Below are 27886 nucleotides of genomic sequence, written 5' to 3' on the forward strand. Positions count from 1 at the left end.
AACTCTCTAAACTTTTAAACCCCTGTCACGTTACATGTGCATTTTGTTTTCTATCAGCGATGAGGTTCTCGCGGCATCGACAACCATTTCACAAACGTGGCACTGAACATAATCCGCAGTCAGGAATACAACTATATGTATATAATCCGCATGCAGTGTATTTATAGTCTATATTTGCACACCGAAATAGCACGGGAACTTCAGCATGCATCTATTCTGCATGCGTTTTTCTGAGTACAACCTGCATATGTGCCGTCTTGAGATCGATGCTCATTCAGGTGATTATAGCAATTTGGTTTTGAATTATACCAAAATCCACAATATTCACAGACATTTCATGCATGCTCTGAAGGAAGCAACATTTCTGTAAAATTCTGAAGCTTCAATGTATGCCACAGCAAGACGACATTAAAAAAAAAATAAGTATGAGACAGCTTTTCCTACAAATAAGATTTACAAATAAGCTCAGTTAATCTCAGGGTTGGTTTTTTTTATTCCAAGAGTACATATTCAAGCTAACAGTATGTACTAGGAGAAGGTCAGATACCAGTTCGAATCATGGAGATAGGGCAGTTGTGTTAAAAAAAAAAAAAAAGGCAAAAAAACAAAACCAACATTAAAAGACAATTTGAATCACAGAAAAATTTAGGTTGGAAGGGACCTGGAGGTCATCTGGTCCAACCCCCTCTTGTTCTGAGCAGCTTAAGGCCAATAGGAAAAATTCAACTCTGCAAATATCCAAAACACATGAAAAAAAAAAAATTGTTACGTAGTCAGAAGACTGTAACTGTTAAAATGAACAGAGAACAGTGCAACTTCCGTTGAAAAAGAGAAAAATCCTTAAAAATTAAATCCAGTAGATTACTTCCATAGTGAATCACTAATTTTCATTTTGAATAGGTGTCTTTAGTAATTTTAACTTACACAAATAACAAGGATTTTAAAAATGCAAAAGAACAGCAACCTGTACTGTTCTGATATATGGTAAATAGGTATTTTTTAATGTTTTTTCCAGTGACAAAAATGCACTAAAAATATTTCACATATACTGTCAGTATCCAAAGATAAACTAAGGTATCCGTAGGTTTAAAACCAAACAACAAGAAAAAACCCAAGCTCCAATATCTGGCAATTCAATTAAACAGAATTTTTTTTAAAAAAAAAAACAAATTCCAGATGACAATTCTGAAGTTTACATCACACTAAGTATTTTGCTAAATTTTTTTAAACCTTGTGGGATAGTAAAGCCTTAATATTTTTGCTACCGCAAATTCGGCTATTGCAAAGGGATGCAATTTCAATATAAAAGCAGCGTTTGCATAAAGAGAAATTGCTGCTTTTCAAATCGTAAGGTCAGAAACAATGGACAATTTTCTTTTACAAGAGAAATATGTCAGTAATGCAGTGACTGGCTGGGCCAGTATATTTTATAAGTTCTATTTATATATTCAAGTCAAGAGTATCTGGATCAACAGCTAAATATAGTGCCTTTAAGAAAGTGGTGGTTTACCTCATCTTGTACATCTCTCTTACATATTTTAATCTCACACACATGCACACACACAAGATCCTTTAGCAAAATTTCACACCTGTGCACTCCAAAGTGAACGTGCACAAATTCACAAGTGTGTCATATAAAGCAACTTAAGCCCTACTCTGCTGCTAACGCATTTTCTAATTCAATATGTCGTGCAATGTAACAGGCAGTGTTTGTATTATCTGATTCTGAAAACTGTATTGATAAGCCTGTATTGGAACAGCAAATAATCTACTACTCCTCTCTGACACTGTATTTAGAAAATACGTATTAAGTACATTTTCCTCCCCCAATAGAGAGGTTTTTCTAGTGTGGGAACAGGGCTAAGTTCTGTTACCTAAATACTTAATTTACAAGTGACTCAAAACTACTGTATTTTCATTTCTTTAATTACTTGTTAGGTAGAATGAACCCATTAAAAAATGGAAAACATTTATGCAGTTCTTTTTGAGGCTGCAAGTCATCTGTCCTTTTATCAGTTTGCAGTGAATGAAGTGAATTTCCTTTTCTGTTTGTTTTTGTTAAAGGACCAGTATCACAAGTTAGAAGATACAGAACATTTTAGCACTCTTTCCTCTTCCAAACAGGCACTGCTTCACAGATAAGTCACTCATCCTTAAGATTTAATTAAGCCACTGTATCTTCCATCCACGTTTAAAAAACTGAAAAAGTTAGAGACACATACTCATAGGTGAAATAGAAAGCAATGGCTATACACTTTAAACTTCACGTTTATCTCTTCTACAAGAAGACAGAATCGTTGGAAAGTGAAGATAGAAAGGGCTCAATAAAAAAAAGTGCTATGTGGAAGAGTAACTGCCCTTTACGCATAGTACTGAGAGCGTTCAACGTGTGAGTTCACACTTACACACAACACTCCAGTCGTTAAATAAAGCAAACTGCCACAGTCACACGTTAAAACAAACTTCATAGAGACTATACATTCAAAAAACCTACTAATGAGCAATACTGTACTAAAATGTAAACAACCATTGTGTCACAGAAGCCTGCCAGTTGAGACTGAAGATCCATGAACCCACTTAAGAGGAGTTATTGGCTAAATGTTTATTATAACTGCTCACCTGAAATAGGCTGGCACGAAGAAAAGCCTATAATAGTGTCTAATTTTTTTTGTTCTTTAGACATTGATTTGCTTTCATTCTACAACATTAAGCAGGCAATTTCATAACAACTGAGTAAAAAAAACAGGCATTACTTTAGCAGAACATGCAGAACATGGAGTTTTTCTACTTGATTCCATTAACTTACAAGCAATTCAGGCCCAATGGAAGCAAGAGCTCTTTTCCAAAGTCAAGTCTGCAATCCTGGCTGATCATCGACATCCTTCAAGGGGTCCTGTCAAGGCATCGAGGCTGCTGTCTGTATCTGAGGCCAATGTTTGCTCTGTTGACATGGATGAAATGTCATTGATAGATGATGACTGGGAAGGACTGGTGTTGCTATTCACTGCTGCATCTGTGCTAAGTAAACCAAACATAATAAAATCTGAGGCAAGACAATATTGCAGGTACAAATAACCATACTTCTAGGCTCTAAGCCGCACTTTCCCCACAGAAACCCTTAGAAAACAAAGTAGTTAATCAACAGTAGAAAAACAAGCACTAAGTTGCATCGCACTCGAAACCTCAGTTGAACATTAAGAGATTTTTATTTTTCTCCATCTCTGAGGAGGAAGAAAAAAAAAAAGCAATGTATAACGTGAATAGTGACTTGAGTTTCAAGAAATCTAATACATATAGTTAATAAAAGACAGCACAATATTCCAATCATGGAAGCAAGTAAACAGCAGCAAACATCAGGAATTCAATCATGGACATAAATACTTTGCACTATTAACTATTTTAAAACAAGGAGCCCTAACGATGTTTAGCCCTGCATGAAAGGGACTCTCATTCACGCAGAGCCACAGAATACGCATTCAGCACAAAAGACACCTATGCAACACCTGATGTAACACAGGGTCGATTATTTCATTTGATGGCTGAGTCCTTTGGGGGGAAGGCAGCTCAGGGTCTTGGACACAAGAGACTTAAGTTCTCCTTCATAAATTACTTCATAACAATGAAAAACTACTGCACGTGGATCAAGAGTCTCGAACAACAAAACTTTTGCCTACCTGGACTATTAAGCAGGAATCTTCACTCACTAGTGCAACAGATCAGCACTATGTCTCACAGTTAGAGAAGAACTACTGAAACAATGACTAACCTGAGGGCTGATCTTTTACCACACCATTCTTGCTCCTTTCTTCCCAATCCATTACTTCTTTGTATATTAATTCTTAAGAGAGAAGGGTGGGAGGAATGAGAGAAGAGACAAAATAATATTGTAAGATCACAGAGAATTTGTATACAATGTACATATGCATAAAGGTACAATGAAACAGTTAAGGGTCACTCTGGAAGTACAACAATATAGGTATTTATTTTCCTTTTCTGTTTTTTAAAGGCCTACGGCAATGATTAGGGAATTCTACAGTTTTTCTTTATGCATCACAGAAAGACATTAAGAATGTACCAAAATCAACGTTTTTTTTAACGTAGAATAACTGTCCATTTAAAAGTAACAACCATCCCATCCTAAAACTTTATATATACCTACAATGCATTAACTGTAATGAAAAAAAATCAGATTTGGATTCAAAAAAATTAAAAATAATCCCTGTGGAAATTTTACTTTGATAACAAAACCATACACAAACGTCTTTACTCTTAAAGAACAATCCCCACAGATACAATGAGGAAAAGTCTGGTCATTTTGAAGTAGATTAAACAAATGGCTAAAATATTGCATAAAATCCCTCATTTACTAATCAAGGATGGTTTAGTATATAGGCACCTCAACAACAAAATAATCAGAGAGCTGTAACTTTAGAGGAACGTCCATTATTCTGTTTCATACCTCTGTAGCATGGTACACGCAAGGCAGCTTACCTTGGCCCCTTCCAGAGCAAAGGGATCCCTACAGCTGCAGAGCAGCAGGGTACGCTTGAGGTTATACCTTCGGTTAACTCCCAGTAGCTTGTGTATGAACCCATAGTCATAACATAACTAAGAATAACATAATATTTAAATACGCTAAGACCTCTTTAATTCTGAGTAACATTTAGAAGCCTTCAATTAGATTTAACTGATCCATTTTAATCTTCCACTTTGCATTAATCTAAAATAATTTGAAGCGTACCTGTGCAGACATGCCCTAAATCAATACTTGAAAATTATAAAGCTATTTTACAAAAAGCAGCTTCCCAAGTAGTAAGCAAAGATGTCTATCACTATTGGTCCTGTGATGGTACATGTTTAAAAAAAAATAAAATCTGAACTGCCTCAGCACTTAGTGTTTTTGACTAAAACTATAAGGCACAATTGACTTCAATAGCACGATGCCATTTATTGTTTTGTTTAAGTCAACACTTTAACCTATCTGATCAAAAAATAAGCCACGATGAGAGCAAAAACACACCAAAAAAGTTCTCTGCCATTGAAGACCTCTAGAACAAATTAATTACCAAATATTATCAAGAGATAAATAATGCACACTAGACGAGGCACTTGTTTCTCTCTCAGAGAATTTTCTATCAAGAAAAAACCCATTGAGATTACAAACACTTAACAACAACAAAATACTCAGGGGGAAAAAAAAAAGAAACTGCAGCATTTGATTGAACGGACTTCAGAACGCTACATGTATATATATATGTACATATACACACGTAATAGAAGTATTACAATAACTGTCATTTGTCATGCTCACTTTTTACCTTTCCATTCTTCAATTGCATGTTCTCTTTCTTCCAGTTGTGCATCATAGATTTGAGGTGGGGGCTACAAAGAAAAGAAAGCTTACAGTGTACCTACTACATTAGGTTAACACAATCAATCACGACTCAAGGAAAAAAAAAACTAAAAAATGACTTTTTTTTAGCATTTTGGTACCTTTATCTTTGGCAGTCTATTCCCCATACCTCAAAATCACATTCATTTTACAACTCCAGAATGTGTTTTTAAGTCCTGCCTCACACTGAAAGGCTGTTTAAAAGCATCAACTAAAATTAAACTCGCCACAAGGCTTTATGGGGCCCTAGAGAAAGCTCTCTTTTCCAAGAGCCCTAGATTACCATAAAGGAAAGGCAGCTACCAACAACTACATTCAAAACTACATCAATTCCACTCCAGCAGCTGTTCTTCAGGCAATTCTGCCCCTAATGCTGATCTGAAGGATTTATCTGTGACTTTTGCTCACCAAATGATGGGTTCAAAGAATGCTCTTGACTAAAGCAATGTATTCTTTAAAGTTATTAAACTGATATCTTAAAATTTATTTTAAATACAAACTTACGGCTTCTGCTTCAGCTGGATCATACCAGACAGTAATATAAGGATGACGTAAGGCTTCATCTACAGAAATTCTCTTGTCTGGATCTACTACAAGCATTTTTGATAATAAATCTCTAGCTTGACTGGCTAGAAAGTAAAAATGAAAAAACATACACGTAAGAGCTGTGGAGGTTAATGGCTGACACAGAAAACAAATACTGGGAACAGAGACACATGGCAGGTTTCTTAAGCATCTATGCCGTTTGACAAGTTCCATTTATTGGTGACAGGAGAATACTTAACTTTTAATCCTGTAGGATTAGATAAATCTCACCGTGTACTGATTTTAAGTCGCTTGTATAGTACCAAAGCTCCACATCTTGCCACATACACAGAAAAATCAGCGTGCAACTGTCAGAGCAGGCCCAGAGATGGAAGCTTTCTTATGCTGTTACTTTTTTTGTTTTTTGAATGAGGACACAATCCTTTACTGTAAATGTTATTTTACTGTTACCCAAAACATAAACCCTGCAGCTGACACCAACCAACCTCAATTTTGAACGGTTTTGTTGCCACATGGGTCACAGTTTATTTGGCACTAACTACCAAACATAAAACACACTAACCTTTTTTAATAAACTTTTAAAAATACATCTGGGTACGGTAATGATCTAGTATCTCTAACATCAAATTAGTCTTTCTTTTAAAGGTGTTACTGCACCATAACTGGCTACCCATTGTCGCAGTGGCACTTCACTGACATTCTTTCTTGTCTGAACAATCATTGTAATAATAAAATAGGCTATAACAAGTTATTTTATGTTAAAAAAAATTATTTGCCCATCTAGAGAATATAATAAGGTGGGGTTTTTTTTCATTTTATCAGTAATTATCTAAAGTCAAAGTATAGCCAAAATGAACTACATGCACATATCAACTAGGAAAAGATAATTGCAGATAACATCCATAACAAGTATTACTTTCAGAGAACATTTAAACAACGGACATTATTCAATAGATTAGAATTAAGAGAATTTTATATTTTTATTAGGTGTTTTTTTATATTTTATGTTATTTTTTCTAATTAAGTGTACTGCAGACATTTTAAATTAAGATCTTTTAAAAAGAGGAAAAACTCGCCTTACTTTTTAACTTGTCACGATCAGATTCTGATGGAAATATCCAGTCTGGGAAGAGTTCTTCAAATTTAATACCGGGATATTTTGGCCTGTTTTCTACGTAATTCCTCACCGTAGGCTGTAGTTTCTTCATGAAATCTGCTGATGGTGTTCCTAATTGTTCAATAACTTTATTCCATTGATCAATATCTGCACCATATCTTTAGGAAAATCAGCTGAAGAAATTGAAGGCTGCACTATACAAAAATATCACTTAGAGAAATCTGAAAAATTAATGAAAACTTGAACAAAGGGCACAAATATGAACTTCATTCTAGCATCAACAGTATTCTGAGCTGCCATGCAAAAAGCTGGATTGACATAAAAATAAGATTCTGATTTTTTAATCTTAAGGACAGGCTAGAAGTGCTGCACAATGCATTATGCTTAAATACCTTTTGCTAATTATTATCTATTGGCTAGTATTGAAAGCAATACTTTTTTGGAGTCCGTAAAAAGCTTTATGTGGCAATTATATCCATAGGACAGAATTATATCTATAAGGACAGAAAAGAAAGGCTGCTGTTGAATCTTCTGAAGTACAACATAATACCATCTACATCGAAGATTCTTGAAGATAGGAAAAAATACATGAAAAAAGCTAAAGCACAAATACATCACATTCAAAGTAAGGCATTTTGTGCCTGCCTCCTAAGGAAACTACGCTTTGCGTTATAGGGTTTCAGAGGGGGAGTGTTGGTTGGATGGCTGGGGTTTTTTTTGTTGTTGATTTTTGCTTCGGTGGTTTTTTTTTTTTTTTTTTTTTTTTTTTTTAGTTTCAACTTCAGAAAAGGCTCAAAGGAGTTCTGAATAATGAATCCAGATTCCTGTAGATTTTTAGCAGGTCCTTATGTTTAAGTGTATCAACTGTGGTAACACCCAAAGGCTACTCTGTTCTTAAATTCAGAATTTAAATATTTTATAGGAGTTGCACTTACAAGCCACAAGATGAAGCTGTGCCTCATGTTTCTCTGGACTAACCCTTCGTCCTCTTGCCAGTGAAGGCATTTGCCTTAGACATGGTGACACTTGCTCTAGAGAGACCAGAGTCTGCTCTGAACGAGCCTAGTCAGGATAACAAAGCTCATTTATCACACTGAGAAGACCCTCCATTAGTATTCCTGAGATTTAAGTTTACTCAGATTTACACTTTATAGATTTTCTGATAAGAAGAATGTGCAATTCCAGCAGAGTCTAGCCATTGACCTTGCAAACATTCATAGCTAAATTCATAACCTAGCACTCCAACCTATCCATTCTCATAGACAGATTTTGTAACAAAACAACAAATTTGCTGCACTTTGAATTAACATGTATTTAAAAAACACTGAGGTAGTTTTATTTCAGCTAGCGTGCCAAGAATGCAACTAGAAATATACACATAGTCACTGGTTCTTGTTAAGACTTTAGACTTCTGATACAAAGATTGAAAATTATATTTGCTTACTGAATACATTCCAATGAAAAAAATATATTCAAATCAAAATTAAGAAGTCAATATTATTAACTCTCATGCTAAAACAAAGGACATACAAAGAAAATTTTAACATACATCAGGAAATTTTGTTCCTAGCTGGAAAACTGATTTCTGAGAGATCTCCACCACTCTAGATTCAAGAAGATGCTTTTTCTTTGAGTAGCAGCAGTCTGGTTAGTCAGCTAGTCAAATTAGAGTCCAGTCTATTGTGGTCTCAGAGCACTGAGGGGAGGGCAGAAAAACTTAATGGTCTATCCCACTTCAGTAATAAAAACTGGACAAAAAATGTCTCTGTCGGATTGCTTCAAAGTACTTTACAGATACTCAAATTTGAAAAAAAAAATAAATTAAAATTCCCCAATATAGACTTGGCTTGAAATAAGCTACACTTGTTATCAGAAACCCAACTGGGAGAAAACCTTCATTTCAATGTAAAGCTTGCAGAGCGTGCAATGTGAACAACCTTGCAACCCGCAGACAAAACTACCTTCTTGCCCTAGTGACCACAAGGTCAAGAGTAACCAGAACAGTTCAGTCCACACCAAGTACGCCTGCCTACTTTGGGGGACTCTGCAAGAGGAGAAGTTGAAAACAGAGTCTTATTACAATCACAACAAAGCATGATTCTTTTTTTTTTTCCCCCCAAGAAAGCATCAATACCCCATCATGCTTTCTGCATCAGTCAGGCAACTAGCTTCCTTCACCACCTTGGAAGAAAGAGCATTAAAAACACTCTGGTGATGATAGGCTTTCCATTATTTCATCTTAGGTATCTACATTGCCTGGTTTTTCTACGTTTCTCGTTTCCAGGGCAACAGCCAGTAACTCAGACCAGTAGCTGTTAGAGCCCTGTTGGTCCTCCATAGAGCCGGTCAGGAGCGGGCTCAGTGCATCCATCGCCCTGGCAAGGCAGAGCGTCCCAGTCCAGCCAGAGCATCGCTGCAAGCATCCTGGCAATCCCTGCCGACCATATGGAGAAACACAAAAGTAGGTTTTCCAGGAGATAGTCAAGGTGGCCTGTCATTAGGCAACATGCTGAACTTGGTTCTCTGCTCTAAATCCCCAAATACTAAGACATTTTAAAATTTAAGTAAATAAAAAAAAGGCCACATACAGAAAAACTGAAAGCTTCATGGCCATGCACACCAGCATCCCCCCTAAACCAGACTCTCAAAACAATCCTGCAGCTGAAGGCAAAAGAAAACAACCTGACTGAAGCAGTTATCAGTCAGAAAAAGCTTTAACAGCACAAACAGTTATCTGTATTTCACACTAAAGAGAACTGCAAGTCTTGCAAGAGGAAAAAACCCTGTAAGCTGTGCCCTTTGATAAGAAACTGGGGGAGGAGACTCCTTGGAACATAGACTGGTGGAGCTTCAGTGACCTCCAGAGAACCACAAGGGATAACTTGCGTATTCAACAAGTATGGACAAAATTTCCTTCATTTATTCATGAATAAATCAAAATAGTCCATGCTAACATGCAGGTGAAAGACATATAACGTACATGAAGAATTGTGTTAGGTTGGTCTGAAGGCTTCAAAAGGTTAAACAATAAGTATAGAAAGGAAGAAAGGTGGAAAACAAAAAGATTTATTTAACAATCATTTGTATTACTAAATAATGCATAATCAACTGCTGAAGATTAGTGTCATGAAATTTAGCATTAGGATTGAAAGTCCTCCTCTATGAGATACATCAGTATCTGTGAACACATACTTGATATTTTTTGTGGCAGATTCAACTTTTCCTTGCTGACAAGCAAAAAGATTACATTTTTTCAAAATCTTGGACCACAAGTAGCTATGGCTTCTTATGACCTACAGCCACAACTGGCAATTATGGTTTAATTACATTGTCTGGATTCTACTTATTTACTGATCAATTTTGAATGTCTAGTCCTACAACACTACTACTTCATAAGATATTGTTTGTAAAGGATGAAATTGGTTTTGCTCCAATTTTTATAATTGGAACTTGATAATGAGGCAAGTGTTTTAAATTTTGTTTCTAGGGAAATATTTTAAAATACATCAAAATCTTCAAAGAACATTTACTTTACTAAATGATTACTTCTGTTCACTTAATACAGTGTAAAGACTTGCTTGTGATCCAGTGACGCATTATTGAGATTTCCAATCTCTAAGGCATTATATATATATATATATATGAGGGGTTTGTTTTTAATACAGTAAAATTTCCTAGAACTACTATTGTACAAGAAAGCAGAATTTTATCAAGACAAGTCTGGGTCAAAAATACTGGAGGGAGGAACAGAGGAATAACAATCTTATAGAAAAAGTAAACCCAAAATAAAATTTTCATAGAATGAAAAAAAACTCTCAAAAGTTTTTCTTTTTATAATAAATTATAGTAATAAAAAAAACCAAAACATTTCTCATGCAGTGTGCTTGCAATTAGGACACTGCTGTCCAGCAAATGCTAATAAGCAAGAAAAAACTCTGATTGAAACTCAAAAAACTGTACAATAAAAAAAAAAAAAGTCTACCGTTCAAACAAACAGTAAGCAAAATCCATGCATAGTAAAAAGTAACTTTGTAGGCTTTTGCTTATAAGACTTATCAACAAAGAACAAGAGTAAGAAAATACACTTACTGCTATTAATTTTTTAAACCTAACAGTATCCTTTTTTAAGCTACAAAAGCTGAAGCTCTTAATATAAATTCTATGGATTCAACCAGTACAAATTACACTAAATATAGTCTGCTAAGAAAATAAAATGGTAAGCTCAACAATTTGGTTAATGACACTAATTTCAAATAGTACAGCAGATCTATTAAAACATATTATTGAAAATATTGCTTATGCTTTTATACTTATACAGATCAAAATAATTGTATTTCTGTTGAAAGTGGAGTGGGACTCAAGGATGACTAGGGAAGGATACGATCAGTGCCTTGGAATATCACACAACCTTTCACCAATTCTCCCATGATGCACCCAACTGACCAGATATCAACTGAAAGTAAAAATGAAATGATCAAATTATGAAGTATCATGAACAAAAGTGAGGAAAACAAACAAAAACATCTAGCATCTACAATAAAACACAACAATGTGGAAAACCAAACTGCTAACATGAATTTTCAATCATATCCACACCAACTGACTGTTGCTAAATTTTGCTATTAGCTTTTTATAAAATAAAAATCGGTGTTTACATTTCTGAAACGACCATGAAGAAGGATACAATCTCTTCCTGGGAACAGGACTTTATGGAGGACCATTTCTGCCATAATGCACCCAACAGACCAGATATCCACTATCATATGTTAGGTGCAACAAGGACAAAAGATTAAAGAGGGTTTTTTAAATATCACAATTATGTATTTGTATGCTCACACTGTATTCCTACAGCCCTTCAGATAATTTATTTTTTGTCTCATCCAGAACAGCATCTACTAAAGTTCTGATCCACATCAGTACTTGCTGTACAACAAGCTGCCTCGCACATTAATGAAAGTGGGGTTTTTTTATTATCATTAGCCCAGCAAGGTCCTGCGAGTCCCTTGTTTTACACAGCCAAAGTTACACAAATACAAAAAGCATGGTATCCCCAAGCCCCTGTGATAAAGCAAAAAGATGTACTAGCACAGAAGTCCAGAAGAGGCAGCCTATTACTCCACAGCTAGTAAAAATCAGCAGGTAAAACCCCCAATAATGCCAGTCATGGACAATTTCCTCGCCAGCAATTTTGTTGGCTGAATGTTCACTATATTACAGCTGTGTTGGCTTTAATAATCTAACACCCAGCCTCACTGAGTGCTATGTAGACTTAAGAGACTACAAGGCATAGTTTATCATAGGGTTCTGAAACAGATTTTAATAAAGTAATCAGAGACGCAAACGGGGCAGACTGTCAAAAGAAGATGCTTCAGAATAAAATCACATTAATAAAAGGGTTTATTATTTATAGATTGATAATAGTTAATTTTTTAACATCGTCCAGCATAAGCGTCTCAACAGGGGTTTTTTTTGTAGGATAAAAAAATGGCAACAAAACAATAGGACAACACATGAAAAAATAACAATGGCAGGGGAGAGGGAGCAGTATATGTTAAATGGAGATAAGCACGCAGAGCAGGAAACTGTTATATTCTCCCAAATTATCACAGCGTAATTGTTATTTCTAATACCATGATTAACATACTTTAACAACAGGCATGACAAGGGGAAAAGAGCCCTCCCCCCTTTTTAAAGCTGTTATATTCTGAGACAGATACGCTTTAGACAAAAGATTTGAAGCGTTACTCCAGCAACTTACCATTCTCTTTATATCCCATTCCAAGGATAACCTCCGGTGCTCTGTAATACCGTGTTACTACATATGGAGTCATCATGAAGTTAGTACACGCTGTTCTTGCCAAGCCGAAATCAAGGATTTTGAGCGTACAATCTGATTTTACTACTATGTTGCTGGGTTTCAAATCCTAACAAGAGACAACTGCAGTTAAGGAAGGATCAACACACAGAATAATACACAAATAATACGCACCCCCCTTCACAGCCAATATATGCCACCCGGTCACTTCACATTAACAACTGCATATTCCTGCTCCAAGGTATCTGCTTATTTATACATAGGCTAGAGACAAGTTAAATGCTGCACAGCTAAGTACTCAAAAAATTCAGGGAAAACCAGAATCAAAGTCGTGCAGAGTCTTAATTTACCCAGTAGTGTGCTGACAGTATAGTCACCTACATTACAGTCTGTATATATACACAATGCATATCTGCTTCTTTAATACATTAGGCGGACCTATTTTGGGTACGAACGGTTGCATGGTAAAGGGGATTGTGTTCCAAATACTGTCATTATTGGGGAACAGATCCTAAAGACATCATCATGAATTAGTCAAGTATCTGTAGGAAAGGAATATCCCAACACACAAAGCGTTAATAAGTGTATTTGCTAATGACAGATAAGCCGCATGGGTTATAGCAAATAGCAAATTGCACAGATTTAGGATATAGCGAAAACACAAAGGTACCCGATGATTGAGGAGAAAAATAAGATACTTTAGGAGATATATACCTCATCAGAACAGTCGTTATTGCACCCAAAGAAATACAGTGTTAGGGAAAACTAGCATCACTGGGTTTTATTCACACAGTATCAGAAGCAAACAAATTACACATGTACTAATACATTTAATTCTGCTCATGTTTGACTTAGTTTCAACCACAGGAACCGCGTTCTCAGGTACAGAACTTCCTTTTCTTAAAGGAGATAGGGACATGCAAATAGTTTGTGTGGGTTTGCACATTTTAGGAAGGCAACAAATCTGCTGCAGAATGCTACTGAATTTACTCTGTTTGGTCACAGACTCTTTGAGTAATTTCTACATATAATTCTTACTACTCCATTCCTTCTGAATTATTCCAGCTCTGTTCCTTTCCTACCTCCAATGAGCTCAAGATTCCCAGCAAATGTTGCGTCTCCCCTTTAGCTCCAAATCACAGTCAAGATGTCAGGTGGAGTTCAGCTGGGGACTCTCTGCTTCAGTCCCTTACACACCTTACTCCATAATTTTAGGAAAGCCCAGTACCAAGACTATCTGGATAGAGACTTAAGCTAACTATATGTAATTTCCCTACTAATACCACAGGATTTTCATGCTAGATTTTTTTCAGCAAAATAAAGAAAAAGATCTGTTGTAATTTATACAGGTTCTCAATTACGTTTATGGTTTGGACATAAAGAAAAAAAGCACATTAAACCAGAACTGGATAGAGTTTTCAGCCACCAGTCAAAAAAAGAAAGAAATTTAAAAGGCAAGAGTGTTCAGGAAGCAGGGGAAGAAAAGGAAAGGAACAGAAAACAAGTAGAACTGTAAGACTAGTCACGAAATTAACAAATAAACAAAAGAGAGCAGCAGTAGAATAACAGAAGCAGAGAAATATATGAAGTCTGCACAAGACTTTGAAATTCTGATCATTTACAAACTTTACTTTTCGGAATCACAGGGTGGTTGAGGCTGGAAGAGACCTCTGCAGGTCATCTGGTTCAACCACCCCTCTCATAGAATCACAGGGTTGGAAGGGAGCTCTGGAGATCATCTAGTCCAACCCCCTGCCAGAGCAGGGTCACCCAGAGCAGGTGGCACAGGAACGCGTCCAGGCGGGTTTGGAATGTCTCCAGAGACGGAGACTCCACCACCTCTCTGGGCAGCCTGTGCCAGGGCTCTGCCACCCTCAAAGGAAAGAGGTTCCTCCTCGTGTTTAGGTGGAACTTCCTATGCTCAAGTTTGTGCCATTACCTCTTGTCCTGTCCCCGGGCACCACTGAAAAGAGCCTGGCCCCGTCCTCCTGACACCCACCCTTTAAATATTTATAAGTGTTGATAAGGTCCCCCCTCAGCCATCTTTTTTTCAGACTGAAGAGACCCAAATCCTTCAGCCTTTCTTCGTAAGAGGGATGTTCCAGTCCCCTCATCATCTTCATAGCCCTTTGCTGCACCCTCTCCAGCAGTTCCCTGTCCTTCTTGAACCGAGGAGCACAGAACTGGACACAGTACTCCAGGTGTGGCCTCACCAGGGCAGAGTGAGGGGGAGGATGACCTCCCTCGACCTGCTGGCCACACTCTTCTTGTTGCACCCCAGGATGCCATTGGGAGTGACACACACTCCCCCGTTTGCTCAAGCAGGGCCACCTACAGCCAGTTGCCCAGAACCATGTCAGACAGCATTTGACTATCTCCAAGGTTAGAGACATTTAAGAGGTAAATATTACATTTTAAAGACTCATTCTTTAGTAATTTGAGAGGTCCGCAGATACCCATGTTTTATCTTTTAATCAGATCAGCATTAGTTAAATCCACAGAGCTAACCCAATTTAAGTTCTATTTACGATATATCTTTATCTTTGAACTAGAAAAAAAATCTTCAGGTTTAATAATATTCTTATAAATAAAAGAAATATAAACTTATGAAATAGCAACTCCTTGCCTTCCCCCCTGTTTCATAAGAACATCTGTGTTCATTTAGAGTATTGTTAATGATCTAATACTACCTACTCTGTGGATGATACCAGCTGAGTGGAGATGTTTGATACCACATAGCATTTGATAAAGAAGATAAGACATTCTTTCATGATCCAATTCCATATGAATAACCTGGCACAAATTTGCATCCATCAGCTCCATAACCAAATATCTAAAGCAGAAGAAAGCAAGCATTAAGAAAATTCCAGTCTTACTTTTCATATCAGGTTTAAGCTTAGCATGAGATATGTTTAATAGAAGTCAATTACTTTGCTAACATAACTGTAAAAAAGCTTATGATTAAAAAATAATCATGCATGACCAGTTTTAAAATTAAATTATTATCTATTCAGATAGTCTTGCTATTAAAACTTAAGTGTTCAACAGTCCATCACAAGAGACTAGAATTCCACAAGTTTTATAAACAGTAATACAGAAGAATAATTCTGAGTTTATGCAGCATGAAAAACTGACTGAAGTTGATGCAGAAATTGCAGATATTGCAATATATCAAAAAATGATGCTTCCTTTCACTGTAATTTAACATAAAAAAAGAAAATTAAGAAAAGCACAGTAAGAACTAAGGAGGAATGATTCACTTTCAATTAAAATATCATCTGCTTACCCGCTTCAGACACACACACTCCCCTGTTTGCCCAAAAAGCCCATTCACAAACCACAACAGCACATTCACTGGAACCTATGAATACCTCACCAATTAAATCATTCCGAATCCTTTTCTAGATCAACTGACATAGCTTGCATAAAAAAGAAATATATTCATTTCTTAATTCAGTCCAAAAACACTGTTGTGCTGATGTGACTGGCACAGCAAAAAAGCGATATGAGGTTATCCAGACCAAGTTCTTATCCTGAGGTGACCCATGTAGCTAAATGACAACGCACACAAACCAGATGCATTTGCAATCAGCAAAGTATGGCAGACAGATGAATAGAAGGTAAATAATCTTTTTTATTTCCCACTTCCATCTTATGCACATAGCGAAACAACTTTCTTGGTCTTTCTTAAAGAAATATAGAAATAAAGACTAATTAAAGGCTAAATCCAGCCTTTAGCTACCCTCTGTTTTCAAAGTGTAAAGTCTGTAAGATACGGGAAAGACAGCTCTAGCGCTTAGGCCAGTATTTTTCAGGAAAATTAAAGCAAAAGTCTCATACTTACACATCCTGAAATTCTTCTAGTGACTTCTGTGGCGTAAATACATTTAATAAACTAATTATCTATAAAATAAAAATAAATGTTAGAAGAAACTTCCTCTTTAATTCACATGAAAATCCACTATTGCAGAAGTTACTATTCAAAATCAAATGCACGCTATTACTATACACAATTTGAGTGTTACTTGGCTTCACTTAATTCACATGTGCTGAAAAACTGCCAATTCAGAAATAGTTCCAAACTGCAGCATGTGTGCCAAGGGAACTATGACAGGACAAAACCACTTTTTTCTTTTTAAAGTTACATGACACCCTCTATCTCCCTCCCCACGGTCTGAAATGTATCCCGTTTTTTTCCCCATAATCTCTTATTTTAAATCACATGTTGTGCTGGAATTTTAACCAAGGCTGTCCAACAACACAGAGGTGCCCCACACCATCCCATTAAACTTAGCTTATGACGTACTATTCTATGAGACCTGTTAGATTACTGTACTGGACTTCACCAAAAGCTTACTTTAAAAACAAAAAAAATAATCAATCCTAAAAGGCTAATTTGACTCCAGGAAGTTTGAGACCTGAGTACACAATTTCAATGATCAGTAATGTTTTTAATTCATGTGAGTATCAGAACATGAGTCACATAAACCTTATATTCTTGTACTCAAACATTGAAATATTGACATTAAGGATTGTCATTTTAGAAGGTTCAAAGATTTTAAAATATGTGTGTCTTGTCTATAGTATTTCGCTTTTGTTTTCCAGTAAATTGTTAGACAGTACTGCACCCCTGCAAACCCCACCAAACACTCTATTTAATATAAATCTTGCCTAAGCTCAGAAGATTTAACTACAGTGCAGTTACAAGAGCCAAGCCCACAAACAAACCCACTGCCAAACAGGCTTTGCTGCAGTATGACTTAAAAGGGCAAAAGCAATACAGCAAGGCCAGCTCTATAAAGCTGATGCTGATGGTAAACCTATACCAACAGCTTAGCAAAAACCTCCTCTTGGCACTTCATACTCCAAAGAGCTCACCCAAGAACTTAACCATACGTTACGGAGAACTGCATTATCCACAGCATATCTTTCCAGTCTTTCTCTCACTACTTTTTCCATTACTTTGCTTACTAACAGCACATAAAAGAGCAAATCCCCAGCTTTTCAGACAACTTACAGTAACGAGGGAGAGAAATATAAAGCCCAAACTTACATTTTTGTGATTGACACATTTTAAAAGAACAAGCTCTCTGTAAGCTCTTTTTGCGTGGGTTTGATTCTGAAAAGGACGACTCAGCTTCTTTACAGCAACATTTATTCCAAGGACTGTATCAAACGCAGCACTAGAAGTTTTCAAAGACAAACAACTTAAGTTGAAGACTGTTTAAGGGAAAGGAGGGGGCAAAAGGGAGACAGGAATGAGGAAAGAAATCAAGATTTGAGACAAAGCATATCCACTAAGCAGTTTACACTAACTTCAACTAATTTTCATTGAGAAAACAAACGTTCTTTAAAATCTTCACATCCTTTAATAAATACATAAACAGAAGCCACTGACACCCATCAGAAGTCTTCCTGCCCTCTTTTCTGTCTTCAGACCGAATCCGCTGACTCAAGACTCATATTCAAAACTGCAAGATCTAAAAATATTTTAAGCATATTTGAAATCAAGAAGCATTTCAGTTGCCTAATCTGTATATTTGGAGGGGGGTTTTTTTTGGACACTGTTGCGGACTGACAATCACTTAATATTTGCAATAGAAATTTCTCTTTCCTAAAGGAAAGTCACAACCGTGTCTCTGTGATCCGTTCTGCAGGCATCAATACTCTCCTCTATGTGGATAGTTTACAATTATAAACAATATTACTGCCTAGCAGAAGCTTACATTCATCATCTGGTTTTAAAAAAGAAAAATATATAAAAATCCATAGAACAGAGTAATATGGAAAACTCAGATTGCAGGGAGCAGGACAAGAGTTTAAAAGTGAATGTGACCATTAATTTTATCTTGTTTTTCCACTGTGCTTGTTCCTTCCCTCTGCAGCTTGTGGCACAGGTATAGACTTGCTTTAATAGCTGTAAGAATCTACAGCTAAATTATCTATATATCCAGAACCAGACTAAAACGGGAATATTCTTCGTTATTAATACACAGATTATTCAGCAAAAAATATGTGAATTCACACCACAAACTACTCAACTATTCATACCACAAACTACTCAACCTTTAAATAGTTACAGTTTTAAATAAGGATTCCCACATTACTCTATTTCCATTTAACATTACTTTCACAGGATAGGAAACAATTCTCATTCCAAGCACATTTAAGCTTTTTGTGAGCTCCTTCCCTAGCTCATCAAGATACGTACAATACTAGACTTAAAAGGATCACCATATTATAGTACTCTTACAAAACATACAGCTCCTCTGTGATAGCAACAATTCTCAAGTTACATGAAGTTTACCAACGTAAGTCACTTCTTTCCCTACTGGAAGAAGCAATACCACCACAAAGCAGGGCTCACCCATGAGACGTTGTGGGTTTTTTGGAGACATGTCTCAAGATTTGAATCAATGTGCATTTGCACTAAGGGCTTGCTAGCATTTACATCAACTTAGTTCTGTGAAATATGCAAGTCATTATTCAATAATATGATCACTCTCAGATTTAAAGCCTTTATGTCTGTGCAAAACAAAACACCAAATGGGAGGAAGATGACTGGCCAGACAACCGGAGAAATTATTTTCCTCCCAAATATGAATGCACTGATGTTTCAGTATTCACTTCATATAGAAGGCACTATACGTAAAATATAAAGTTTTGCATGTGTTCATGACTAACACCACTGTGAATTAGTATCAAATCAATAACTAACAGCGTCTGCATGACTTAGCTGTTCGCATCAATCACAGGTCAGCAGTGGACAAAGGAGCAATTTTAGGGGAAGTGTCCCTTTGTGGCTTGACACATCAGGTACATGTCAAGGCTCAGTCTGAGCACCTATGAAGAAATCCGCCTGAACCTCTTATTTTGCTCATCTACATGGGAGTGACCAACATTGCGCCTCAAAAAAAAAAAAAAAACAAAAAAAAGGACGAAAAATCTGCCTGCTCCTTACACGATCCAAGTATTAAATACAGATGTTGTTTTAAGAAGAAAAAAAAAAGTGGTAAAAAATTGTGTGAGCATGCATTTATTTAATTTACCAAGAAAAAAAAAAAAAGACAGAATAAAACCTCTATGACCACTAAGATCACATAAGATCACACTTCTAAATATCACATAATTTTTCATAAATGAACAAATAAAAAAAATCATGGATGTAACTGGTGTTAAATTTCTTTTCCCCAGCCTTGCTCATTTGAATTCAAAAGAGACCCTTTCATCATGACAACTGTTTCAGGCATAGATTTGAAAAATGCAGATTTGCCAGTTATCACCTTGGCTACTAACAGAACTTCTATAAATTATTTTAGTATTTGATATCATGGAAGAATCTCAATGTCTATCCCACTGTGTAACAGCCATTCCAATTTGATCATAGTGAGTTGCAGTAGGGTCTTCAGTGCACTTGTGACAGTTTTGCATCTCAAGCAAATAGTTAACGCTAGAGTAGTGATGCCAGATACATGATGAAATTATTAACAAAACATTATGACCTAAATTATAGCAGGAAATCCCACTTCATTTCTGTAAGCAAATGACCTTTGCTTTGAACTGCACTATGCCAGTACTATGGACTCTTGCTCTGCCAGTTCCACTTCACTCTTTCCCTATGGTCTAAACAGGAGTTTGCAAATAGTAACAAACTTATCCCGACCTTTTCTTCAACCTCAACTGCAAGTAAAGTTAAGTTATCAACAGTGTCAAAGCTGTGCTATTTATAAGATCTCGGTTTTGCTGCACTGCATAACAAAAGAGGTTTGTTGGAACAGAAAAATCAGATTCACTAGAAAATTTAAGAAAACTAGGACAAGAACGGAAAAAGGATGTCAGGAAGTCAAAGACAAAAATTATTTCAAAAGAATAATTTTGTGTAAGTGATTATTCAGTCCTAAATAGATTATAAGACTTCAAATGTATTAATACTTAGGAACAAAGAAGTGCAGAAAGTCATGTATAAAAGTGTACTTTGTATATAAAATACAAAAGGTATATCTTATCTCCTCTCCTAGCCCGTTTGCGGTGTGAGAGAGAAACACCTTCTACGTAACAACTGAGTTCCTTTTTCATATTCCTAGAACTTTAATTTATTGCTTTTGTTAAGGATGTATTTTTAAAACTACTTCTTTTCCTAAATTTTAATATCAAAGAAAAAACTAAGCAGAAGCAATACCAATGGAGTTTCCCCATTAATATTTTGAGCAAAAACCAGCAAAATTCAGACCTCTCCTAGCTGAAGTGACACATGTGACATTAAAAATTTCTCACCAAAAAATAAAATCCACACATGACTCCAGAAATACTTTTCCTAATTTTTATGGTAAACACTGGATGAATAAAAAAAAAAAGAAAAAAATCATCACATCTGTGTGTCACACTAATGACTTGACAATTTTTCCAGACAAAAATTATAGGATAACACTCACCTTACAGAGTTTTCTACATTTTACATCCTAATATTTTGTATCTTTCTTTTGCGTACTATAAGGAATTTTAGGAGAAATTAAAATTTTGTACCTTTAACTTGGATGTAGTTTTCACATGTTTCACATGAACATGAAAATTTATGCAATGTTTCACTCTGTTGTTCCATAAATAAAGTATTCTCAAAACAAGTCAATAAATCAGATCATTCCTCCTTCTTCCCAAAATGGTGGCCTTAACACTACCCTAACTTCATTTTGAAGCAGGCGCCTAGTTTAAGTCATATAGTTCAGAAATGCACTACTTCTAATGAAAGGAGGAACACTTAAAACCACCCTTAATTCCTGCATGCCACCTAGAACAAGCATAACTTTAAGAATACTTACACCTGGAAAGCGTTAGCACTACACTAAATCTTACCCAAGCACTAATAACCAAGATCCAATATGCCTATCCCCTCATTCCACTAAAGAAGAACGAACTACTGTGTTCTCATTTTGTTTCTTTTTCACCTATTAGCAGGGCAATAGGGGTATCTAAATAATTTAAAAATAAAGGCATGTTCTCATAAAAACGCACTCTTTTCCTATATATATATAACCTATTACGGTTATGAAAAGGCCAAAAAGACACAGGCAGGTGCTGTATAAGGAGTTGCTCACAATACGTGAATCATCACACCACTTCTGCAGAATTTACGGATGAAGAGAAATTGCAGACTGGATTTATAGCATGAACAGCCCACCATGTGCTGTGATTAAGTCTAATATTAGAGAGTTCCTGAGCATATCTGTTTGCTCCCCTGTGTATGGAACTGTGAAATCGCATCAATAAACACTTCTGCTGTTACCAAGTAAGTTTTGCCCAACAAAATATGGGCTGGCACTAAGTGGTGCAGAACGGATTGCTGCAGTCTGAAAAACATTTGAAAGTGTTTACCTTTAGCTGGCCCAGAGGTGTGGTGCCATACAAGAGACTAAGGTTCAGGATCAGACTAACGACTCTCACGTCCTGGGCCAGTGGAGGCTGGACACATAGCTGAGGTGACACACCAAGGAAGGGCCGGCCAGCCCAACCCCTCACACAGCATCCCTTTCTGGTTAATCCATGGAGTGACAATGCCACTGATTGGCCTCATCCTGCCAGTTAATGGCAAGGCACTGCATTGATGGCTCCTAGAAATGGACAGGAGTGATCGGGAATAAAAGGGGGGGAAGAAAGGGGGCCATGATGAAGAAACGAGTAAAACCCAGATTCTCTCACCATCGCGTTGTCATACCTTACACTGCAATATCACAACTGCACAGGGAATGTGAGAACTAGAAACAGATAAAGTGGTTAATGAGAAGGAAATGTGATGATCGTTTTAATTTGTGCAGTTATCCAAATATTAATTTTCTCCTAAAACCAAAACAAAATAGATTTGCACATGAACTACAGCAAGCAGGTGTTTTAGAATTCATTTAGTCCATAACCCTGTAGCAAGTGGCAGAAATTATCATCAGTATTTGACATTCTCTCACCTCTATCAGGAATACATTCAAATTTTGTTTTATAAATTTTTAAATTTAAATAAAGTATTTATTACTCACCAAACAATGCCCTGTGCCCCTGATCCTATGGGCTTCAGTTGCTGGTAACGTTTTAGAACAGTGAACGTTGAATCTGCAACTTGAACACTGTAAAACTGACTATCACATTTACTGTCACTCATGGTGTAGTGTCATGTAGTTTTCTCTTTCAAGGACCTGGTAAAGTTTTCAAGATCTTAAAGAAAAAGAAAGAAAACAAGCGTTCAATCTCTCACTAATTCCAGGCAGACAAGATAGAAAATATATTATACATACTTTAATACATATGATTTTTGCAATAGTATACCATTAAACAAGCATTCTTTCAACTTTGTGTATTACCACTGCAAATGAAAAATACTTGCAGATAGACAGAAATAGTTACAGACTTAACAGCTTTAAGAAAATGCATGTTTCTATTCCAATCCCTACAACAAAAAGCAGCTAACAACTAAAACCCAACAAAACCACCCCAAATCCAACAACTCTACCCCTTGACAGCTAGTTCCTAACTTAGAATTACTACCATGTGCTAGGACAGTATTAAGTTCTGTATTACACAAAGAAAATCATAAATTAGGTCTTTCAAACACTGATAAAGCAGATGAAAGCAACAGCAGAAACCCGTGGAGTCCACAGACATAGAAAGAAACAGGATTTTAATAAAAGACTTGATTACAACTGCAGAACAGGTTTGAAACAAAATAACTGTCCCCAAAATGCCCGCGGCTGCTGCAGTTTCTCTAACACCCCCTTCAACCTAGTTCAGTTGGAAATTTCAAGCAGGGTTCTGCCTCCTCACCTCTGCCAGGCAACTCTTCCCCGAGCCAGAGACATCCCAACCCATTCTCCCTCCCATTTTAAACACACCGTAACACCCTAGGCCATCAGTTAGAATACTTACAGTCCTACACAAATTAGAGTTTTGTACCGTAGTTTGAAAGAGACTTTCACGCCATAATAGAGAATAAGTTATATCCATCTGTCAGGAATGAATTAGCGGTAGGTAATTACATCGGAGAGCAAGGTAATGGACTAAAGCTCTTTAGCTCTAAAGTGCTACAGTAACAAGAGTACAGATCTCCAGTCTTCCCGGGCCTCCATCCCTCTTCCAAACCTTAAAAGAAAATTACCTCAGTAATTACCGAAGAGGTCTCTAACAAATTCTCCCATTTTCAATTTCACATTCACTATGACAGATAGTGTCATTACAGCCCAGAGTAAATTGCACAGTCCCTTGAAACGGGAAATGAAAGCAGATCACCTTCCCCCGGAGCAGCTGTCCTAACCACCAGCCTGTACACTGACTCTTTCAGCTAAAGTAAGAGCAGCTCTTCTCTCTCTTTGCTGGCCTACAGAATATTTGTGAGCCAATGCAAAAGAGAAAAACCTCAAGAGGAACCCAGAAGCCCATCCTAGAAGGGCATACACCCACACGAACAGCTTTTCCTTGCTTCAAGAATCAGAATTTGGACCTCTCTCTTCCTAGGTGCACGTAGGAGGGAGCAGCATCTTTTCCAGGGATTAAGCCAGCAGGTGAACGCCAAGAAATTTGCCAGTAAAACAGGTGAAGACCTACAAATCCTAATAAAGGCCAGGTTTGACCTGAACTGGTAATGGTTGGTCTAAGAGATTCTCAAGAAATGTCTAAAAGTCCCTTTTACCTTCTAGTTTCTCAAAATCTAAGCAGCATTTTAAGAAGTAGATATTCAACTTGGTCACCTCTGGAAGCAACTCAGACAAGGAAGTTTTCTTGATATTTCCTCTTAGAAGCTTCAGAAAAAAAAGCAGAGGAGAAAGGATCAGCAAAGGGAAAATGTGAGCTACCAACTTTCTGCCTGTGCCACAGTAGTAGTGGGGTTAGGGGCAGTCAGATACAATTCCACAATCAGCTCATGCTAACGCGAGACCAAAACGCTGCCGTAAGAGGTGCTCTCAACCTTTCCTACTACATCCCAGGAAAAACCCCACTCTTCTTTCCAACCCTTTTTATTACTCCAAAGTTACAGACTCTGAGGTACCAAATTTGCGGATTAACAGTCCCTGAGCAGCCATGGTATTTGCAGTGAATCTTCATACATTGGAAGAAAAGTACAGCCGGAAGGTCAAGATCTTACCTCTGAAAAGGACTTCCAGAACAAAACCAAAAAACTATAGATTTTGCATAAGCTGGGTATTGAGTTAAAGACCTGATAATTACACAGGAACTACACTGTACCTCTTTGTGGGTTAATGAAACACTTTTCTGTAACAGAGATAAAGAAGTAGGGGAAAGGGAAGTTATCCTGAACCAGAGAAACCCTCCCTCCTTTAAGGAACCTTGTCTGCACGAAGCCATCTTTTAAAAATCATTTAGAGATCAGGATAAGCTCTTTAGACAACACTCAAAGAGGGAATTAGGCATCACAAGTTTTATGTATTCTGACATTTTTTGCAATTCTCCATGCTAAGTACCTGGCTTCTCCGTAAGCTGAGCCCTAATTTTTACTTGGGCTCCAAGCTGCTTGGACCATCAGGACATACAGTGTTTCAGACATACACATCAATGTAACATTAAGGGCCGTGGGACTGTGGCTGCTCACAGGACTTCAGACAGACAATCTATTTTGAGGGCAAGATCCCTCAAATAGAAACAGATTTCCCACTGCTCAAAGGAAAAGTATACCTGGCAAATAAGTTTCTTAATCCTGAGCTATTACTTTCCTACCTGAAATAATGTGATTCATCACTCCATCTAACATACTCCACACTTCTGTGCAGGAATTTTTTGGAAGTAGGCACTACTTCCATTTCTGAAATAGAAGTTTTCATTTATGGCTTCCTAGCTACAGCTGCACCAAACTGGACCAGTAGCAAATGTAAAAGTCACAGGACGGTCACCAAACACACTTCTGCCTATTGATAATGGCATATTACTGAATCATAATGTTTCAAGATGTTTTTCTATTTTAGAGCATTAGAGCATGCACAAGATGCATATAAATTGAGTGTTTTGGTTGGCTTTTTTTTTTTTTAATATAACTTGCTTGCACAATTGGGAAAACTTAAGAATCACAAAGCTGACAGAGCTCATCACACAAAGGAAACTTACAGGAGCGGTTTTTAACCTGTACTTCATGAAAGATAATTAGAAGAATAACAAATACAACAAACCTACCACCAGTAGGCTTATGAGTTGTTATATGGAATTCCACTAAGAAATTTTTAGAAGTTGAAAGCAACTGCACTACAGCATACATCCTGTATTAAAGTCACTTCCCTAAAAGGTATTTATTAAAATGGCAACTTATTATTAACCAGGTCTGGATATCTGGATATCTTCAAGTCAAAAGCTTCTGAAACAAACAGGTTGTAGCAGTTGGGAGCACATTCCCAGGGTTGTTTTCGTTACAGAAACGTTATTACTGACAATGAAGCATAAAAATATCAAGAAGCTTAGCTTGATTTTTAAGCCTGAAGCTAAAATTCTACTGCTGACAGAATGAATAAGACAATGAACCTATATTTATGAAAAGAAAATATATGGAAATTCCGTACAGAATATCTCCTCCTATTCTCTTATTCACCCTTGCAAATACACTTTATGCCCTTTTAAGGACTACTATACAATAGTGTTGAGGGTTTTTTTCTTATCTTTACAGCAATATATATCAACAGGTATGAGTCCAACTATGAAAATCACAGAGAGTTACTTCCTGCTCCTCTATTCACAACCCTTTAATAGTCTGTTACAAAAGGTAAGTGTAGCAAAGCAGTAGCTGAGGAAGATCAATCACTTAGGGCAGAGCTTGGAGATACTCTGTACCTGTTTAGCTCTCTGAAAAGTCAACCCTTTTCTTTAAACTATTACTGACCAACTATCACTGACCAAAGATTTTACCAGCTACCTGTTGTAGTATCATTTAGCTGTTAAACGTACACTGCAAACAAACACTGCATGTATCAAACACAGATGTATCTCAAAGCCCCTGCTAGGGCAAGTCGGTGGAAAGAGGGGAAAAAGTTTCGACGTGCATCTGCTGTAAGCAATTACGCTGTTGTAAAATGATGTAACAGCCACAGAACTGAGCCAGAGCACTCCCCACATCTCTTCTGAAACTTCTGCTGAGAAACCGCCTCGGCTCAAGAGCGGGCTCGGGTTCGCTGCGGCTGCGGCGAGGGGCGCGCAGGACGGGCCCTGCCCTCGGCTCGGCCGCGCTCCCGCCCAGGACGGGGGCGCTTCCAGGGGACGTCGAGCGCCGGCCCGGCCGCACACCGCGGCACCAGCGGGGCAGGGGGCGATCCCGCCCCGGGCCGGACACGAAGCGAGAGGGGAGAAGGCGGAGGAGAGACGGCGCCCGGCGGAGCGGGCCGCGGCCGGCACTGCGGCATGGGTAAGGGCGGGGGGCTCGGTCAGGGCAGTCCCACGGGAGAGGCGCGGAGGAGGAAGGGGGCCCCCGGCCTTGCCGCGTCTCTCCCCCCGCCGTCCTCCCCGCTCAGCCGGACCCTGGAAAAGGCACGCGGGGAACCCCGGCTCTGCCCGCACCTCGGCGGGCGGGGCCCGCGGGAGAAGCCGGGGACTCCGGTGGCCACACGGCTGGCCCCGCGGTCGGGAGCTCGTCCCGCTCCGGCTCCGGCCCCGCCGCCCGCAGAGCCCCACTCACGGCGTCCCTCACCGTCTCCTCCCTCCGTCGGGCTTCGGCGGGACAAGGCGCGGCGCTGGCGGGCGCTGCCGCTGCCGCCGCCGCCGCCTCCTCCTCCTCCAGCGCGCAGAGCCGCCCCAGCCACAATGGCCTCCCGGTACTCCACACAGGCCGCGCCAGGCCCGAGCCCGCTGACAGACAGCCGCCCAACCAATCGTGGCCCTGTGCCGGCGACGCTCAACCAATCGAGCTCCGGAGGCGGGACCTAGTAGCTACTATATAAGGGAGGGCGGTGAAGGACTGCAGTAGAGACGGGGAGGCTCGGGCCAATCGGGGCGCAGACCCCGCCCTCTGGCGTGATGTCATCATCGCACGTCAAGCCGTCACCATACT

General features: G+C 38.0%; 1 protein-coding gene across 4 annotated transcripts; it reads right to left on the reverse strand.

The window, feature by feature from the left end:
• Positions 1-472: 472 nt before the first annotated feature.
• Positions 473-27683, reverse strand: MAPK9 (mitogen-activated protein kinase 9). Of its 4 annotated transcripts, none has more exons than XM_074603551.1 (12): positions 27527-27683; positions 22893-23067; positions 17924-18053; positions 16715-16773; positions 15565-15703; positions 12814-12979; positions 11437-11508; positions 7020-7202; positions 5897-6021; positions 5319-5382; positions 3767-3838; positions 473-3013 (listed from the first exon to the last, which is right to left on the reverse strand). In XM_074603551.1, exons 2-12 carry the CDS (start codon positions 23012-23014, stop codon positions 2871-2873), a joined length of 1275 nt encoding a protein of 424 aa, XP_074459652.1. In that variant the 5' UTR covers positions 23015-23067; positions 27527-27683; the 3' UTR covers positions 473-2870. The 4 variants fall into 4 exon arrangements, with proteins under 4 accessions (XP_074459652.1, XP_074459653.1, XP_074459654.1 ...); XM_074603552.1 differs by lacking the exon at positions 11437-11508 and adding an exon at positions 11740-11811; XM_074603553.1 differs by having other exon boundaries at positions 1450-3018.
• Between the last annotated feature and the right edge of the window lie 203 nt (positions 27684-27886).

This window comes from Larus michahellis, chromosome 11, assembly GCF_964199755.1.
Source record: "Larus michahellis chromosome 11, bLarMic1.1, whole genome shotgun sequence".
NCBI classification, from domain to species: domain Eukaryota; kingdom Metazoa; phylum Chordata; class Aves; order Charadriiformes; family Laridae; genus Larus; species Larus michahellis.

Coding starts and splice junctions, on each gene's coding strand:
- MAPK9 (XM_074603551.1), bottom strand. CDS start 23,014: ATGAGTGACAGTAAATGTGATAGTCAGTTTTACAGTGTTCAAGTTGCA. Junction 15,704..16,714: donor CTAGAAGAATTTCAGGATGT/GTAAGTATGAGA, acceptor CTTCTGCTTTAG/ATATTTGGTTATGGAGCTGA. Junction 11,509..12,813: donor AATGGGATATAAAGAGAATG/GTAAGTTGCTGG, acceptor TTTTACTTTCAG/TTGATATCTGGTCAGTTGGG.